General features: G+C 46.6%; 1 protein-coding gene across 2 annotated transcripts; it reads right to left on the reverse strand.

The window, feature by feature from the left end:
* Positions 1-1,699: 1,699 nt before the first annotated feature.
* On the reverse strand, positions 1,700-17,375 carry LOC141075004 (mediator of RNA polymerase II transcription subunit 28-like). 2 transcript variants are annotated; one of them, XM_073562323.1, is made up of 4 exons: positions 17,039-17,375; positions 11,068-11,134; positions 8,769-8,881; positions 1,700-1,987 (listed from the first exon to the last, which is right to left on the reverse strand). In XM_073562323.1, exons 1-4 carry the CDS (start codon positions 17,189-17,191, stop codon positions 1,790-1,792), a joined length of 531 nt encoding a protein of 176 aa, XP_073418424.1. In that variant the 5' UTR covers positions 17,192-17,375; the 3' UTR covers positions 1,700-1,789. The 2 variants fall into 2 exon arrangements, 1 of the variants encoding a protein (XP_073418424.1); XR_012227257.1 differs by lacking the exon at positions 1,700-1,987 and adding an exon at positions 13,548-13,674 and having other exon boundaries at positions 8,862-8,881; positions 17,039-17,176.
* Between the last annotated feature and the right edge of the window lie 691 nt (positions 17,376-18,066).

Below are 18,066 nucleotides of genomic sequence, written 5' to 3' on the forward strand. Positions count from 1 at the left end.
TATGATATGATATCCCAGCCACTGATCCTATAATAATAGGCTGGGTTTCAATTTAATATGGGCATTAAGAAGATCCAATGGCTTGATGTTGGATTGCCATCATTGATGTCACACCCTAAACGTTCCCGTTATTGTATTAAATTCAGAGGCTTGTATTATGCAGCACTTGGATAATTATTATTATGTATTACCTGCAGATACATAATTGTGGCACTGTAAAGCTGTGGGCAGAGAAGTACATCGGTGTCGGCTGGGGGTATCATCGGCACTGCAACTCAAACCACTCTGCTAGTTGCACAACTGCAAACTAAAGAAGATAGGCAATTGTGCCGCCGTCTGGCAATAGTGTAGTAAGTATGAATGCCGGTGATCCCCGATCCACCTGTCGGTGTTAACTACGGGGATCGTCTGCGCTGCAATTAAGATCGCTCTTCTTCATGTCTCGTGTCAGGAGACCATGTGAGGATTGATATCAGCCCGCCAGTCCCTAAATCTCATTACCCGTGTCTCAATCAGAGATCTGACGGGGAGTAGCGTGGCGGTGGATATACGAATAGTGCCTTCATTAGTCTGAGATAATATTCTACTTGGGATGAAGTCACTGACGTGCATTTCGCCGGGGTGGCCAGCTTTCTCTAAGGGCGGCGCTCATAGCAATACGGCAGTGACAATCATAGATATCTACCGGAGACCTATGGTAGTTATGCCAACCCATCGGTGACCCGCAATCACGTGACGGGGGTCACCGATAGGCGGATTTCCGGCTCGCTTGCCGAAAGTGCGTGTTAAATGCCGCTGTCAAGAGTTTGACAGTGGCATTTAACGGGTTAATAGCCGAGGGTGGATCGCGATTCCAACCACGGCTGTTCTGGGCACATGTCAGCTGTTCAAAACAGCTGACGTGCTGGAAAAGAAGTGGGCTCACATCAAAAGGAGGTTGTCTGACATTGGCGTATTATTATGCCCAATGTCGGAAAGGGGTTAAGGACCAGGCAGATGTGCGGCAACTTTGCACAACTCAGAGCCTGTGAGCACAAGCCTGGATTCTAATGCAGAAATTGTGTTCTCTCATTTCCAGATGGACAATTATAAGGATCTGTTGCAACTAAGACCGTTCTTTCTATTTCAACGGTAGCACCCTCTGGTCTGGGTGTCAGCTAATTTGCCAACAGATCACAAGTTGGATTCATTTGATATATGTTCTATAGGAGCGTATAAAATCAGGGGTATTCATCGTGTATATAGTCCAGCCTGATGAAGGGGCTAGACCGTCTCCGAAACACGAAGCAACGATGAAAGCTTTTATACAATGACCCCAGTGGTACATCACCTCATCATCCATGGCAGCACTGAACCAAACCCCGATTTTTCTCCCTTCCTTGGATTTCTGCCTGGATGTCAGAGTCCAGCAGGTGGAGCAACAGAAAATCAGAATCGCCTCATTATTCCTCAGCGCTGTGCCTGCTCTGACACAACAGGCTCAGGTAAAAAACAACCCAAACTCTGTTTTTTCTTACTACGATCTGCGCAAGGTACGCTTTCCTTTCTCTATCATGTACTCAGATGGACACTTCTATTATTTTTGCACCACCTCAGTTCTCTGCCCGTCATACATGTGACACTTACTGCGCAGGACAGAGTATTTTAGCTTTTTTGAATCTGACACTTGGAAACATTAAGAAACACTGAAATACACCAGTTTATAGAAGCATTTTTTAATTGACTCCCCTTTCCAAAATATAGTATAAAAAAAACAAACAAAAATATTCTTTACAATTTGTCCTTCAGGTCACGTCTGCTTCATTGGCGCAGGGATATTGGCAGAGGCTTGCTCCAGGAATGCCAGAGGCCCTTGTGGCATTTCGCTTGGCTTCTTAGGCGGACCATTAATCTCCTCTAGGACTTGCTGCCAGCTCCGTAGCTTAGCCAGGTGCTTCTGAATGAGCGCTTCCTTCCTCTGCAGCTCGCTCCTCAGTTCTGTCACATCCTATCAGGAGCAAATGTAGAAAAAAAAAAAGGCAATTTATATTGTAGCAAGGGTTTGATGATGGCAAACAGCAAACAATGCTTCCTGGCAGGAGGAGGTTTGCTGTTATGTCTACCAGGGCTGTGGAGTCGGAGTCGTGGTCGGTGCTCATTTTGTTGGAGTCGGTATAAAATGGACCGACTCCGACTCCTAAAATATATAATAAATTGGGTACAGTAGTTCAATGCAGAATGTGCAGAATATTTTTTCATAGGAATTTGGGAAAGTTATGAAATGTCCTATAAATGGCTGTTCTATTCCTGATCTAAGGCTACATTCACACACAGCGTTTTTCCAGCGTTTTTTGAGGATACGTTTTTCAGTTGCAAAAGCAGATCAGCTTTTTAAAAAAACCGCATCACGAGCTCATAGATAATGTTTTCAATAGCAAAAGTAGATTAGAAATCTGCTCTATATATCCATTTATCCATATCACATCTGTACCAAAAAGAATGAACGCTGGATAGCACACAGACTACACTCCTTTTTTTAGCACCAGTCAGGTACATCTCATAGCTGCCCAAAAGGACGCCCAGGACAGGCATTGCTCGTCTTCAGTAACATCAACTGATAGTTGGAATAAATAGACTGCATTCATCACCACATCTTCTTAAGATGCAGGCTTTATTTTCAAGTGTAGGGGTGTGAAGTATGAGGTTCTGCAGCAGCTGAGGTGTGCAGTATGAAATTCTGCGGAACAGTATGAGATTCTGCCTCCCCCCCTAGGTTTGATCCTGGCTACGCCCATAGTGTGAATGAAGCCTGAGGGTCTAGGGTTTCTCTTAGCCGAGATAAGTCATAGTGTGTGTGTTTATATTATATACACACACACACACACACACACACAGTACAGGCCAAAAGTTTGGACACACCTTCTCAATCAAAGCGTTTTCTTTATTTTCATGACTATGAAAATTGTAGATTCACTCTGAAGGCATCAAAACTATGAATTAACACATGTGGAATTATATAATTAACAAAAGAGTGTGAAACTACTGAAAATACTGTATGTCTTATTTTCTAGGTTCTTCAACGTAGCCACCTTTTGCTTTGATTTCTGCTTTGCACACTCTTGGCATTCTCTTGATGAGCTACAAGAGGTAGTTACTGGAAAAGGTTTTCACTTCCCAGGTGTGCCCTGTCAGGTTTAAGAAGTTGGATTTCTTGCCTTATAAATGAGGTTGGGACCATCAGTTGTGTTGTGCAGAAGTCTGGTGGATACACAGCTGATAGTCCTACTGAATAGACTGCTAGAATTTGTATTATGGCAAGAAAAAAGCAGCTAAGTAAAGAAAAAGGAGTGGCCATCATTACTTTAAGAAATGAAGGTTAGCCAGTCTGAAAAATTGGGAAAACTTTGAAAGTGTCCCCAAGTGCATCGGCAAAAACCATTAAGCTCTACAAAGAAATTGGCTCACATGAGGACCGCCCTAGGAAAGGAAGACCAAGAGTCACCCCTGCTGCGGAGGATAAGTTCATCCGAGTCACCAGCCTCAGAAATCGCAGGTTAACAGCAGCTCAGATTAGAGACCAGGTCAATGCCACACAGAGTTCTAGCAGCAGACACATCTCTACAACAATTGTTAAGAGGAGACTTTGTGCAGCAGGCCTTCATGGTAAAATAGCTGCTAGGAAACCACTGCTAAGGACAGGCAACAAGCAGAAGAGACTTGTTTGGGCTAGAGAACACAAGGAATGGACATTAGACCAGTGGAAATCTGTGCTTTGGTCTGATGAGTCCAAATTTGAGATCTTTGGTTCCAACCACCGTGTCTTTGTGCGACGCAGAAAAGGTGAACGGATGGACTCTACATGCCTGGTTCCCACCGTGAAGCATGGAGGAGGAGGTGTGATGGTGTGGGGGTGCTTTGCTGGTGACACTCTTGGGGATTTATTCAAAATTGAAGGCATACTGAACCAGCATGGCTACCACAGCATCTTGCAGCGGCATGCTATTCCATCCAGTTTGTGTTTAGTTGGACCATCATTTATTTTTCAACAGGACAACGGCCTCAAACACACCTCCAGGCTGTGTAAGGGCTATTTGACCAAGAAGGAGAGTGATGGGGTGCTACACCAGATGACCTGGCCTCCACAGTCACCAGACCTGAACCCAATCGAGATGGTTTGGGGTGAGTGAAGGAAAACGGGCCTACAAGTGCTAAGCATCTCTGGGAACTCCTTCAAGACTGTTGGAAGACCATTTCTGGTGACTACCACTTGAAGCTCATCAAGAGAATGCCAAGAGTGTGCAAAGCAGTAATCAAAGCAAAAGGTGGCTACTTTGAAGAATCTAGAATATAAGACATATTTTCAGTTCTTTCACACTTTATATAATTCCACATGTGTTAATTCATTGTTTTGATGCCTTCAGAATGAATCTACAATTTTCATAGTCATGAAAAGAAAACTCTGAATGAGGTGGTGTGTCCAAACGTTGGTCTGTACCGTATACATGTACATGTATACAGTGTATTACATATTTACAATTTATTACAGTTTTTTGTGTTCTAAAGTTGTATTCCAATAAATATTATGTTCTAAATATCTTGATTATTGGATCATAGAAATGATTAAATGTCTGATGTTCACATTGTACTACAATAAATTTTTCACTTAAATATAAGCAATATATGTGGGAGTCGGAGTCGTGGAGTCGGTGTAAGGGAAATTGAGGAGTCGGAGTCGGTGTAAGGGAAATTGAGGAGTCAGAGTCGCAGGTTTGGCTTACCGACTCCATAGCCCTGATGTCTACTATGGTTATATTTAAAGGGGTTTTCTAGGATCTAAAATACATGACTACTTTCTTCTAGAAAGTGTCATATCTGTCAGCCAGGAATGTCTGGTACTGCAGCTCAGCTTCGTGGAAATTAACGTGGACAGCTGTTTCTGGAATAAAGCAGCCATGGTTTTCTAATCCTTCTGGACAATCCCTGTAGGATATCTCCATGAATAGCAGATTTGCATTTGATTCTTCTGCATCTTATCAGTATGTAACATGAGCTGTTTTGCTGAGAAATTGAAAAAGATTTCAGACTATGCGTTGCAGAAAGTGAAATCTACAATTCCACAACACGGATTAACGCGTCAATTTCTGCACAAAAATGATCAGCAACGTACAGTTTGGTCCATATATATTTGGACAGAGACAACATTTTTCCAATTTTGGTTCTAGACATTACCACAATGAATTTTAAACAAAACAATTCAGCTGCAGTTGAAGTTCAGACTTTCAGCTTTCATTTGAGGGTATCCACATTAAAATTGGATGAAGGGTTTAGGAGTTTCAGCTCCTTAACATGTGCCACCCTGTTTTTAAAGGGACCAAAAGTAATTGGACAATTGACTCCTAGGCTATTTCATGGACATTTGTGGGCAATCCCTTCATTATGTCATTCTCAATTAAGCAGATAAAAGGCCTGGAGTTGATTTGAGGTGTGGTGCTTGCATTTAGGATGTTTTGCTGTGAAGGAAACATGCGTCAAAGGAGCTCTCCATGCAGGTGAAACAAGCCATCCTTAAGCTGCAAAAACAGAAAAAACCCATCCGAGAAATTGCTACAACATTAGGAGTGGCAAAATCTACAGTTTGGTACATCCTGAGAAAGAAAGAAAGCACTGGTGAACTCATCAATGCAAAAAGACCTGGGTGCCCACGGAAGACAACAGTGGTGGATGATCGCAGAATAGTCTCTATAGTGAAGAGAAACCCCTTCACAACGGCCAACCAAGTGACCAACACTCTCCAGGAGGTAGGCGTATCAATATCCAAATCTACCATAAAGAGAAGACTGCATGAAAGTAAATACAGAGGGTTCACTGCACGGTGCAAGCCACTCATAAGCATCAAGGATAAAAAGGCTAGACTGGACTTTGCTAAAAAACATCTAAAAAAGCCAGCACAGTTCTGGAAGAACATTCTTTGGATAGATGAAACCAAGATCAACCTCTACCAGAATGATGGAAAGAGAAAAGTATGGCGAAGGCGTGGTACAGCTCATGATCCAAAGCATACCACATCATCTGTAAAACACGGCGGAGGCAGTGTGATGGCTTGGGCATGCATGGCTGCCAGTGGCACTGGGTCACTAGTGTTTATTGATGATGTGACACAGGACAGAAGCAGCCGAATGAATTCTGAGGTATTCAGAGCCATACTGTGTGCTCAGATCCAGCCAAATGCAGCCAAACTGATTGGTCGTCGTTTCATACTACAGATGGACAATGACCCAAAACATAAAGCCAAAGCAACCCAGGAGTTTATTAAAGCAAAGAAGTGGAATATTCTTGAATGTCCAAGTCAGTCACCTGATCTCAACCCAATTGAGCATGCGTTTCACTTGTTAAAGACTAAACTTCAGACAGAAAGGCCCACAAACAAACAGCAACTGAAAACCACCGCAGTGAAGGCCTGGCAGAGCATCAAAAAGGAGGAAACACAGCGTCTGGTGATGTCCATGAGTTCAAGACTTCAGGCAGTCATTGCCAACAAAGCGTTTTCAACCAAGTACTAGAAATGAACATTTTATTTACAATTATTTAATCTGTCCAATTACTTTTGGTCCCTTTAAAAACAGGGTGGCACATGTTAAGGAGCTGAAACTCCTAAACCCTTCATCCAATTTTAATGTGGATACCCTCAAATGAAAGCTGAAAGTCTGAACTTCAACTGCATCTGAATTGTTTTGTTTAAAATTCATTGTGGTAATGTCTAGAACCAAAATTAGAAAAATGTTGTCTCTGTCCAAATATATATGGACCTAACTGTATAAATGAGATTTATCATGTCAGTTAGCTGGTACTGTATTACGTTCTGGATTTCCACATGCAAATCCACACGGGACATCAGCCACAAACATGCAAAGTGTGGACATAACCTTTAGTTCCCCCACAGCGCTCCATCAGCCTTACAATGGATACTATTGCCACCTGAGCGACCATGTTGTCTTACAGTAAGGTCTGTTAGGGTACACAGGTAGATAGATAACCCTCCAGGTAAAGTGATATACGGTTTTATTTCTTGGGCAGGGCTGGATGGGGCCGCACATGTCTTATATAGCGTGTTATGCCTGTAAGGCTAAGTGCACACGTACCGGAACTCTTGTGGAAATTACCGCAAGAATTCCGGAATTCCAGTCCACGGGAAAATCGCATTTTAAATTCCCGCGATTTTCCCGCGGAAAAACTAGCATTTTGCAAGCGTAATTAGCTTGCAAAGTGCTAGCGTTCTCCAAGCGATCTGTAGCATCGCTTGGAGAACTGATTGACAGGTTGGGCACACTCATCAAACAGTGTTTGACAAGTGTGACCAACTTTTTACTACTGAGGCCGCCTATGCAGCATCAGTAGTAAAAGATAAAATGTAAAAAAAAAAAATAAAAAATGGTGTTATTCTTACCCTCCGACGTCCCGCGCATCCGTTCCCAGTAATCCTTTGCGAAAATGCCCACGATGACGTCAGTTCTCGCGGGATCGTGACGTCTCGCGGTAATTCGCGATGACGTCGCGCGAATGACCGCGAGACTTCGCGATCCCGCGAGAGCGGACGCCATCGTGGGCATTTTCGCAAAGGATTACTGGGAACGAGAGCGTGAAGAGAAGCGGGAAGACTGCGCGGGACGCCGGAAGGTAAGAATAACAATATTTTTTATTTTTAAATTCTATTTTTTACAGGACAGTCTCCTCTCCTCTGGACCGTGGGTACCATCCGCAAATGCTCTGCTTACTTTCCGCATGGTGTGCACAGCCCCATGCGGAAAGTAGACGGAACAATGCATTCCTATGGGTGCGGGATCGCCGCGATTCCGCAAATTAATGAGCATGCTGCGGTTTTTACCACGAAGCGATTCCGCCGCGGTAAAAACCGCAGCATTAGTACAGCATTGCGGAATCCCATAGGAATGCATGGGATGCTTATTTTTCGCGTTTTCGCGGCAAAATCGAGCGGTTAAAACCGCCGCGGAAACGCGAAAAAAACGCCACGTGTGAACTCAGACTTAGTGGCACAACTCCCTTATTGCAGCCCTGTACATACAAGTGTGGCGGTGAATGGGGCTGCAGCTTTGGCCCTTTCATAGCACTAATCAGTACGGGCCCTAAGGACAGGTCATGAATGTTTAAAGGGAATCTGTCAGCAGAGAATGACTATTCTGATGTGGCAAACAGTCCCGTGCAGTTTCCCACCTGCTTGTTTTCCCCCATCTTCACCCCCTCTATTTTGATTGACAGCTCTGGCTTTATAAAGTCAGTAAAAGGGCGCTGATAAAAGTGAAAACAAGTATGTGAAAAGGTGCACTGAACTGTTTGGCCACACCAATGGTGCACCAAGCGCCTGTTCATGGTTGGAACAGTCTTCAGCGCCAACAGTCTCTTTTTGAGCAATCATTCAGATGGCAGACATTCCAGCCGCCTCTCTCATACACAAGAGGCGCGCGTCCCGCGTTTTCTATGAGGGAGCCATCGCCTGGCACGTCTGGCTGCAGATTATCTCAGGGAGACAATGCGATCGGCAGGCCAAAAATCAGACCTTCCATTTCATTATGCCCCCCCAACAAACTGTCAGAGGAATTCCAGACACAGACTGTGGGACAATCCTGGAGATATCAGTGGGCTCAGCTGACATTAATCAAATGTGTATGGGGTTTAAGTCCTGGAGACCTCTTTGAGATAAGCCAGTTTGCTATGGAGACATCATCCTTAGGAGTAGTGAGGAGATGACATGGTCCTCACAGTAGGATATTCACCTCCTTAATAACCTGCTCCGGCTTCTGGACAGACAGCTGTAATCTCTTCTGTAGGAAGAAACATTCTGTTTGTCTGGCCACATCCAGGAACTTCTGAATACACTGTTCAACACCTGAGGAGGAGAGAAGAAGACCGGGAACGTTTCAGACTGGTGCTACCACATAACAGACGCAGCATGGACCCCTGGGCTGGGGCTGTAGACAGACATTTGCAGTAAAGCGCTTTCAAAACATTTCAGCAGTAAGGGGACCGTCTGCTACGTCTCTGTGCCTATCTGGAATAACGGACACTTTCAGAAAAAAAAAAAAAGTATAAATGGAGCTCACATGAGTTTATGGTGATTTATCTAAACTCTCTCACAAATGCAGTCACATTTCCACGCTCCTGGCATTTATTCCCTCCTTGTATTACGTCCAGTACGCTGTAATCTCCCCACCATCGAGTACAGGCCGTCACACATCATAAACCTCTCATTTCCACTGATCCCACATCTCTCCTCAGCCTCCATGTCTCTTAATGGATTGTGTTTCTCAAGCTGGGCAGCAGACTGAACAGTTTCAGTACCGGAGCTGTGTTATGTGAGTAATTACTTTTTAACTATAAGAAATGTCTGTGTGGTGGAAGAGGAATCATTGGATCTGTAGTTCTTCACATACAGTGAGGGAAAAAAAGTATTTAGTCAGCCACCAATTGTGCAAGTTCTCCCACTTAAAAAGATGAGAGAGGCCTGTAATTGACATCATAGGTAGACCACAACTATGAGAGTCAAAATGAGAAAACAAATCCAATTACGATTTCAGTAAGTCTTCACAAGGTTGGCGACACTGTTGGTGGTATGTTGGCCCATTCCTCCATGCAGATCTCCTCTAGAGCAGTGATGTTTTGGGCCTGTTGCTTGGCAACACAGACTTTCAAATCCCTCCAAAAGTTTTCTATGAGGTTGAGACCTGGATACTGACTAGGTCACTCCAGGACCTTCATGTGCTTCTTACGAAGCCACACCTTCGTTGCCCTGGTGGTGTGTGTTGGGATCATTATGCTGAAAGACCCATCCACGTTTCATCTGCAATGCCCTTGCTGATGGTAGGAGATTTGCACTCAAAGTCTCACGATACATGGGCCCCATTCATTCTTTCGTGTACACGGATCAGTCGTCCTGGTCCCTTGGCAGAGAAACAGCCCCAAAGCATGATGTTGCCATCCCCATGCTTCACAGTAGGTATGGTGTTCTTTGTATGCAACTCCGCATTCTGTCTCCTCCAAACACGACGAGTTTTGTTTCTACCAAACAGTTCTACTTTGGTTTCATCAGACCATATGACATTCTCCCAATACTCTTCTGGATAAACCAAATGCTCTTTAACAAACTTCAGACGGCCCCGGACATGTACTGGCTTAAGCAGGGGGACACGTCTGGCACTGGAGGATCTCAGTCCCTGGCGGTATAGTGCGTTACTGAAAGTAGCCTTTGTTACGGCAGTCCCATTTCTATGCAGGTCATTCACTAGGTCCCCCCTTGTGGTTCTGGGTTTTTGCTCACCGTTCTTGTGATCATTTTGACCCCATGGTGTGACATCTTGCGTGGAGCCCCAGATCGAGGGAGATCATCAGTGGTCTTTTATGACTTCCATTTTCTTATTATTGCTCCCACAGTTAATTTCATCACACCAAGCTGCTTGCCTATTGCAGATTCAGTCTTCCCAGCCTGGTGCAGGGCTACAATTGTGTTTCTGGTGTCCTTCGACAGCTCTTTGGTCTTCACCATAGTGGAGTTTGGAGTGTGACTGTTTGAGGTTGTGGACAGGTGACTTTTATACTGATAAGTTCAAACAGGTGCCATTACTACAGGTAATGAGTTGAGGACAGAGGAGCCTCTTAAAGAAGAAGTTACAGGTCTATGAGAGCCAGAAATCTTGCATGTTTTTAGATGACCAAATACTTATTTTCCTCCTTAATTTGAAAAATAATTCTTGCCAAATCAGACAAAGTGATTTTCTGGATTTGTTTTCTCATTTTGACTCTCATAGTTGTGGTCTACCTATTATGTCAATTACAGGCCTCTCATCATTTTAAGTGGGAGAACTTGAACAATTGGTGGCTGACTAAATACTTTTTTCCCCACTATGTAATTTAGACAACAAAAGCCAAAGCAGCATCAAAAAAGGTAATAATGAGTAATAACGACCTCTGAGCCATGGTGCCATCACCTGGTTTGTATGGAGAGCTATTTGGATAAATTTGGTAAAAGAAGTAAAATCCCTATAAACGACAGAGACTCAGCATCTCGGCGTATGTTACCTGTGCCGATCTCCTCCTGGTCTGTGCCGTTCACATAGTCCTGGCTCACGAGAGAAGCAAAGCAAGCCTGTAATAGAGAGGAAAACGAATTACATCTACAATGGATTATACCATTTCTGAGGCGGCCATGTTACAGCGTTGCCCCGACTAGAAGTCCTTCTCTGTGGAGCAAGTTTGAGTGACAGCTGCCATCTCCAACAAGCTGCGGAAAACCATGAAACTGACAGTGGGCAGGAACATGGCTGCCCTGCAAGCACCCAGAAGAGGACGGGACATGTCTGATCTCCATGCACGGCCGGGCAGTCAGGGAAGGATTGGGGTGAAACACCCCTAAAGTAGAAACATTGTAGTAAGGGATGCTGTGTATAGCTCAGGGCGCACAGACCAGACGTTGTCCCAATGCGCCGAGTACTGGAAACACTAACAATTTCTTCCGTATTTCAGTGATTTCCAGCTGTTACAAAACTACAACTCCCAGCACGCCCTAACACATTATTAATATACATTTATATAGCACCATTTATTCCAAGGCACTTTACATGTGAAATGAGAAATATAGACAAGTATAATAAACATTTGTAAGACAAGGGACACACAAGTACATAAGGAGAGGGGACCCTGCCCGCGATGGCTCACAGTCTACAGGGATGGGTGAGGATACAGTAGGAGAGGGTAGAGCAGGTCGTGCTGGTTGTGTGTCGGAACAGGTGGATCTTCAGGTTCTTCTTGAAGGTTTCCGTTGTTGGTGAGAGTCTGATGTGTTGCGGCAGAGCGTTACAGAGTATGGGGGAAGCACAGGAGAAGTCTTGTATGTGGTTGTGGTGGGAAAAAGATACGGGGGGAGTAGAGGAGGAGATCTTGAGATGATCGAAGGTTGCGTGCGATTAGGTACCGGGAGACCATGTGACAGATGTATGGGGGAGACAGGTTGTGGGTGGCTTTGTATGTTATGGTTAGGGTTTTGAACTGGAGCCTCTGGGCAATAGGAAGCTATTGAAGGGCCTGGGGAATAACGGGGAGACAGGTGGATTAGTCGGGCAGCAGAGTGCAGGATGGATTGGAGTGGTGCCAGAGTGCTGGAGGGGAGGCCAGAGAGTAGGGGGTTGCAGTAGTCGAGGCAGGAGATAAGGGCATGCACTAGTGTTTTTGTGGTTTCATGGTTGAGGAATGCGCGGATCCGGGAAATAATTGAGTTTGAGGCGGCATGAGGAGGTAAGGGCTTAGATATGTGGTTTGAAAGAGAGGGCAGAGTTGAGGAAGACCCCAAGGCACAGAGCATGCGGGACTGGGGAAAGCGAGCAGCCATTGACAATGATGGATAGGTCTGGTGTAGGAGTAGAGTGAGATGGGGGAAAGATGATGAATTCTGTTTTGTCCATGTTCACTTTGAGAAAGCGAGCAGAAAAGAAGGCTGAAACAGCAGACAGACATTGTGGGATTTTGGTCAGTAAGGAGGTGAGGTCAGGTCAGGTCCAGATAGGTAGATCTGCGTGTCATTGGCGTACAGGTGATACTGCAAACCGTGGGATTCTATGAGCTGTCCCAGGCTGAAGGTGTAGATGGAGAAGAGTAGGGGTCCTAGAACTGAGCCTTGAACACCAACAGACAGGAGGCGCGGTGAGGAGGTGGTGTGTGAGAGGGAGACACTAAATGTTCGGTCTGTTAGGTATGATGAGATCCAGGATAGGGCCAAGCCTGTGATGCCAAGAGATGAGAGAATTTGTAGCTGGAGAGAGTGGTCCACGGTGTCAAAGGAGAAAGACAGGTCCGGGAGAAGGAGGACAGAGTAGTGTCGCTTGCTCTTGGCGGTTAGTAGGTCCTTGGTGACTTTAGTTAGGGCAGTTTCAGTTGAGTGATGTGGTCGGAAGCCAGATTGTAACCGATCACATAGGGAACAGGAGGAGAGGTGGGAGGACAGTTCAAGATATACATGCTGTTCCAGTAGTTTTGAGGCATAAGGGAGAAGAGATATCGGGCGATAGTTAGACACAGAGGATGGGTCGAGGGAGGGCTTTTTGAGGATGGGTGTGATTGAGGCATGTTTAAAGGATAATAATCTTTATTTTTATATAGCGCTAACATATTACGCAGCGCTTTACAGTTTGTACACATTAAGAGGGAAAGACACCATTTGTAAGTGAAATGTTGAAGAGGTGTGTTAGAATTGGGATGAAGACTGTGGCAAGGTTAGGGATGAGGTGGGACGGGAGTGGGTCAAGCGTACAAGTGGTGAGGTGTGATCTTGACCAGGGGCGGACACTGACAGCTTGGGGCCCCTGTGCAAGAAATGTGTCTGGGCCCCCCTCCTTTTATGGCGTCAAAGCTACGTGTGTATATAGCCACACACACATACATGTATATATATTACATAATCTCCTTTATTATGTATATTGCTGTCCCTTACAGTGTGCCCTCTCGTTTATGTACAGTACGGTCCCTTGCATTTTGAATTATATAGAGCCCTGTTTTTTATTACTTACCGTCCTGTCTTGTTAGCTGTATAATGCAATGATGGCTGATGGAGCATGGGAAAGCTTCTTTTCTAATGGATTTGCTGATGGACTGGTAGCCTGGTCACCGGCTCCTCGATCAGCAGTCATTTTATATCTAAAAAGAGAGGGGACTATGTAATAAAAGAGGGCAAGAATACACTATGTAAGAGACAGCACTGTACATAACAGCAGAGGAAGGTATATAATAAGGGACGGCACCATATATAACTAGAGAGGATGGTACGTAATAAGGGACGGTGTTATACATAATAAAAGAGGAAACTATGTAACTAAGGATGATGTTATACAGAATTAGTGAGTACACTATATAATTAGGGACTGTGTTAGACATAGTAAGTAATAATAATGTCTTCCTCCACCTCCCCCTGTTCCTAAGGCAATTATAAGTCCCCCTTCCTCCCATCCCAATCCCCCACACGCCTCATTGTTCTCCTCCCCTCACATCTCATTATTGTCCTCTCCCCCAAGCCATCATTGCCCTCTTCACCACCTCCATCATTTTCTTCTCCCCCACCACTATTTTGGCTTTCTCCCCCACCACTCCCATCATTGCCCATTCCACCACCTCCACCTCCCCCATTCATTGCCCTTTCCACCACCATCATTGCATTCTCCCCCACCACCCCATCATCATTTCATTTTTCCCCACCATCCCATAATTGCCCTCTCCCCATCACGGCCTTCTCCCCATCACCCCATCATATCATTGCCCCTCGGGCCCGGAGAAACCGGCCAAATTGCCCTCCTCATTAGCTGCCTGGCAGGGCCCCCTGGAGGCTCTGGGCCCCTGTGCAGTTGCACAGGTTGAACCGGCGGTATGTCCACCCATGATTTTGACAGGAGGGTGGAGAGCTGATCTTCACATGCAGAGAGTTGTGATTTCCTAACAGGTTAGACACCATAGATGTAAATTGGCTGCACTTACATGTAAGTGCCCTGTTTCTCCTCCTGGAGAGCGACATGCCAGGGTAAGGAGGCTTATAGGCCATACAATGCTCCTCTGGGAAATTAAATATGCAAATTGTCTCTTCAGAGAGTAAGAGGACTTGAACTCTAGCGCCATCTACTGGAAGTAGCGATCCTAAAATTAATTATCGACCCTTTAACGAGCCTTGCCATATGACTTTGGATAAAAGTCAAACCAAAATCTCAACTTGCAGACGTGTTTTGAGATATTACCCCTCCTCAGTGCAAAGCATGAGATCTAATTTTGCTGTATGGAGAGGCCTCTGACTGAGGTCTAAAGGGTGGCATCTCTCTTTGTGGAGAGTGACATACCTCCCAGGAGCATTGTATGGCCTTTAAGTCTCCTTACACTGGCATTCTAGACATGTCACTCTAAACATGGAGATTGTTACCCCGTAGACCCAAGTCAGATGCCTCTCATACACCAAATCAGATCTCATGCTTTGCACTGAGGAGGAGTTACACCTTCCAAACATGTGTCAGCAAACAGATTCTGGTTTGGCTTTTATCCTAAGTCAGTAACCGATCTCAGACTGCGCCAACTTGTGTGATGGAAAAAGTCTCTGTGTGGCCGCACCCAGCATCACCCTAACAAACCACTGGAAACCATTAGGACACGTTCACACAATACTTTCTTGAGTGGAAACAAGTCCAACAACTATGTTTTCAGAGAAATCTGATTTCTTCTCCTCCTGGACTGATCACTTTAAAAATAATCAATTCTTGGTTAAAATCGGAATTCATTGTTACATTAATGAGACGGAAGACAGTTGGTGCCGATAAGATTCTATGTAGATGAGGGAGGAGGAGCTAAAGGCAGAGCTCCTCCCCCCTCCTCTCTACAGTGAACTGTCTTCTCCTGTCTCAGTAATGGGATTTTGAGAATAAGAAAGAAGCAGATTTCTCTGATGTATTACAACGTGTCTAATCTTCATGTGTCCTATCAATTCATGACATAGAAATGAAAACAGCAGCTACTGTAAAAGGAAAACCCTCATCATATGAACAGCACAGAGGATTTCCCATAGAAATGAATAGGAAGTTTTCCAATTGTTTTTCACTCAGTGTGAACATACCTTAGGGTGCCTTCACATTGCGTCTATCCCCCCGGTCAGCGGCGCTGTCGATGGTTACTTCACCGTCCCCCACAAAACAGGATTCGGACATATTCGCCAACAGGGCCATAGACTACAATGGTGCTGACAGAGCGAGCATGGGCTCGAACGTCCATCATTTTCGGGCGTGAACACCTACTAGACACAGTCTCCTCTGTCCGAGCGTCCGCCTCCAGTAGTCACATACACCTGAAAATGACGCACGTCAGAGCCCACGCTCGCCCTGTCACCACCATTATAGTCTATGGCCCCGTCAGCTCATGCGTCCGAAACCCGTTTTTCGGGGAGGTTCGGACATAAGCCCCAACAGGGACAAGGAACGGTGACAGAGCGAAATGTGAGCACACCCTTAGAACAGAGGGAATGCTGGTTATTGTGGTGCATAGACCCCGGTGTTCCCGACATGGCGGCCTGCAGACCCCTCCATCTAACTCCCCGGTAATACACCGGAGCCGCCGTTACAGAAGTCAGCGGGGTCTGCCATAGAGGAGGCAAAATACAAATCATCTCTTCCCTCAGACCAAGATGTTAGGTATACAGCTCCAGAGCTTGGGGGGGGGGGGGCTGCAGTGCTCCAGAGCTGGGGGGGGGCTGCAGTGCTCCAGAGCTTGGGGGGGGGGGGGGGCTGCAGTGCTCCAGAGCTGGGGGGGGGCTGCAGTGCTCCAGAGCAGCTGTGGGGGGGGGGGCTGCAGTGCTCCAGAGCTGCTGGGGGGGGGGGGGGGGCTGCAGTGCTCCAGAGCTGCTGGGGGGGGGGGGGGGGGGCTGCAGTGCTCCAGAGCTGCTGGGGGGGGGGGGGGGCTGCAGTGCTCCAGAGCTTGGGGGGGGGGGGCGGCTGCAGTGCTCCAGAGCTTGGGGGGGGGGGGGCGGCTGCAGTGCTCCAGAGCTGCTGCAGTGCTCCAGAGCTGCTGGGGGGGGGGGGGGGCTGCAGTGCTCCAGAGCTGCTGGGGGGGGGGGGGGGGCTGCAGTGCTCCAGAGCTGCTGGGGGGGGGGGGGGGCTGCAGTGCTCCAGAGCTTGGGGGGGGGGGGGGGCTGCAGTGCTCCAGAGCTGCTGGGGGGGGGGCTGCAGTGCTCCAGAGCTGCTGGGGGGGGGTTGCAGTGCTCCAGAGCTGCTGGGGGGGGGGTTGCAGTGCTCCAGAGCTGCTGGGGGGGGGGACTGCAGTGCTCCAGAGCTGGGGGAGAGAAGCACCAGTGTCCTGTGTGCATGCTGGGACTTGTAGTGAGGCTGCAGACTACTAATATACACCTGTCCCTCCTCCATCATCTGCAGTGCAGACTGTGCAGCTGCTGTGGAACTACAACTCCCAGCATGTTGACGTCATCAGGGAATGCTGGGAGTTGTAGTCGGACGGCCCCAGTTTCCAGTCTGCACGTTCCTACCTCGAACGAGGACTCCAGCTCGTCCACCAGGGTGCTGTTGGTGTTCTTCGCCCCGGGAGGAGTGGACATCAGGCCAGGCCCTGCTCCAGGCTGCATGGGCGGCGGAGGCCCGGGAGGCTGCCCGGAGAACATCCCGCTGAGAGAAGACGCCATGAGACAGAAGAACAGAACAGGGCTACTGACGTCACCGGACGTCTTCCTGCACAACCACTACTGGCATGCGCCCTACGCCGCCATCATTGATTTGGTAACTGATTTTTTTTAATGCTTTATTTTCGGAAGAGAATGTGCTTCCCAACAACAAAGTATGTCCGGAGCTGGGAATCGCCACACAGCGGCAAAGCGTGGAATAACAGCTACAGCCGTGTTTTTTTTTTAGCCACCAGATGGCGCCATAGCACAGGAAAACGAGAGCAGGGCCCGAGCGGCTCAGACTGGTGGGGAGTCATGGATACAGGGCTGGACCGTCCCGGCCTGCACTTGTGCGCATGAGCAGAAGATGACAGTCACTGCTCTACAGTCATAGATGTAACAGCCAGAACTTTTTTCCTTTCCTTTTTTTTAGGGGTCAAAGAACCAGACTGGAGTCTATATTCTACAGTTGTGATAAGATACATATCACGTCGCCATTTTCCTGTAGAGTTCTCATTTTTCGGGGGCTGAGGGTTATTCTTTGCCCCCAGGGGTTTTTATTGATGCCACTTTCCAATGTTGCAGCGACCAAAAAACCCCATAATCCTGGCGGTTTGGTTCTTATCTCGTTCCGCTGCTTTCTGAGCGGATTAGTTTCTATTTTCATACATCGTATTTTTACGAATTATTATTATTTATATAGCACCATTGGTTCCATGGTGCTGTGCATGAGAAGGGCTGACATACAGATCACAGATGTCACTGACAGTAACAATGACGGACTGATCCAGAGGGAATGCAGCAATAGGGAGAAGTGGGGAGATCCGAACTTCTGTGGTTCCCCCATATTTTTACCCCCAAGGGTGGTTTGCTCGTTCATGACCGGCCAATATTTA

This window comes from Dendrobates tinctorius, unplaced genomic scaffold, assembly GCF_039654945.1.
Source record: "Dendrobates tinctorius isolate UK_male_01 unplaced genomic scaffold, ASM3965494v1 ptg000347l, whole genome shotgun sequence".
In the NCBI taxonomy this organism is placed as follows: domain Eukaryota; kingdom Metazoa; phylum Chordata; class Amphibia; order Anura; family Dendrobatidae; genus Dendrobates; species Dendrobates tinctorius.

Excerpts from the sequence above, each read along its gene's own strand:
- LOC141075004 (XM_073562323.1), bottom strand. The coding sequence starts at position 17,191 with ATGGCGTCTTCTCTCAGCGGGATGTTCTCCGGGCAGCCTCCCGGGCCT. Across the intron at positions 11,135-17,038 it reads AGCTGGAGTCCTCGTTCGAG|GCTTGCTTTGCTTCTCTCGT; the intron begins GTAGGAACGTGC and ends TCTCTATTACAG. Across the intron at positions 1,988-8,768 it reads CGGAGCAGGTTATTAAGGAG|GATGTGACAGAACTGAGGAG; the intron begins GTGAATATCCTA and ends TGCTCCTGATAG.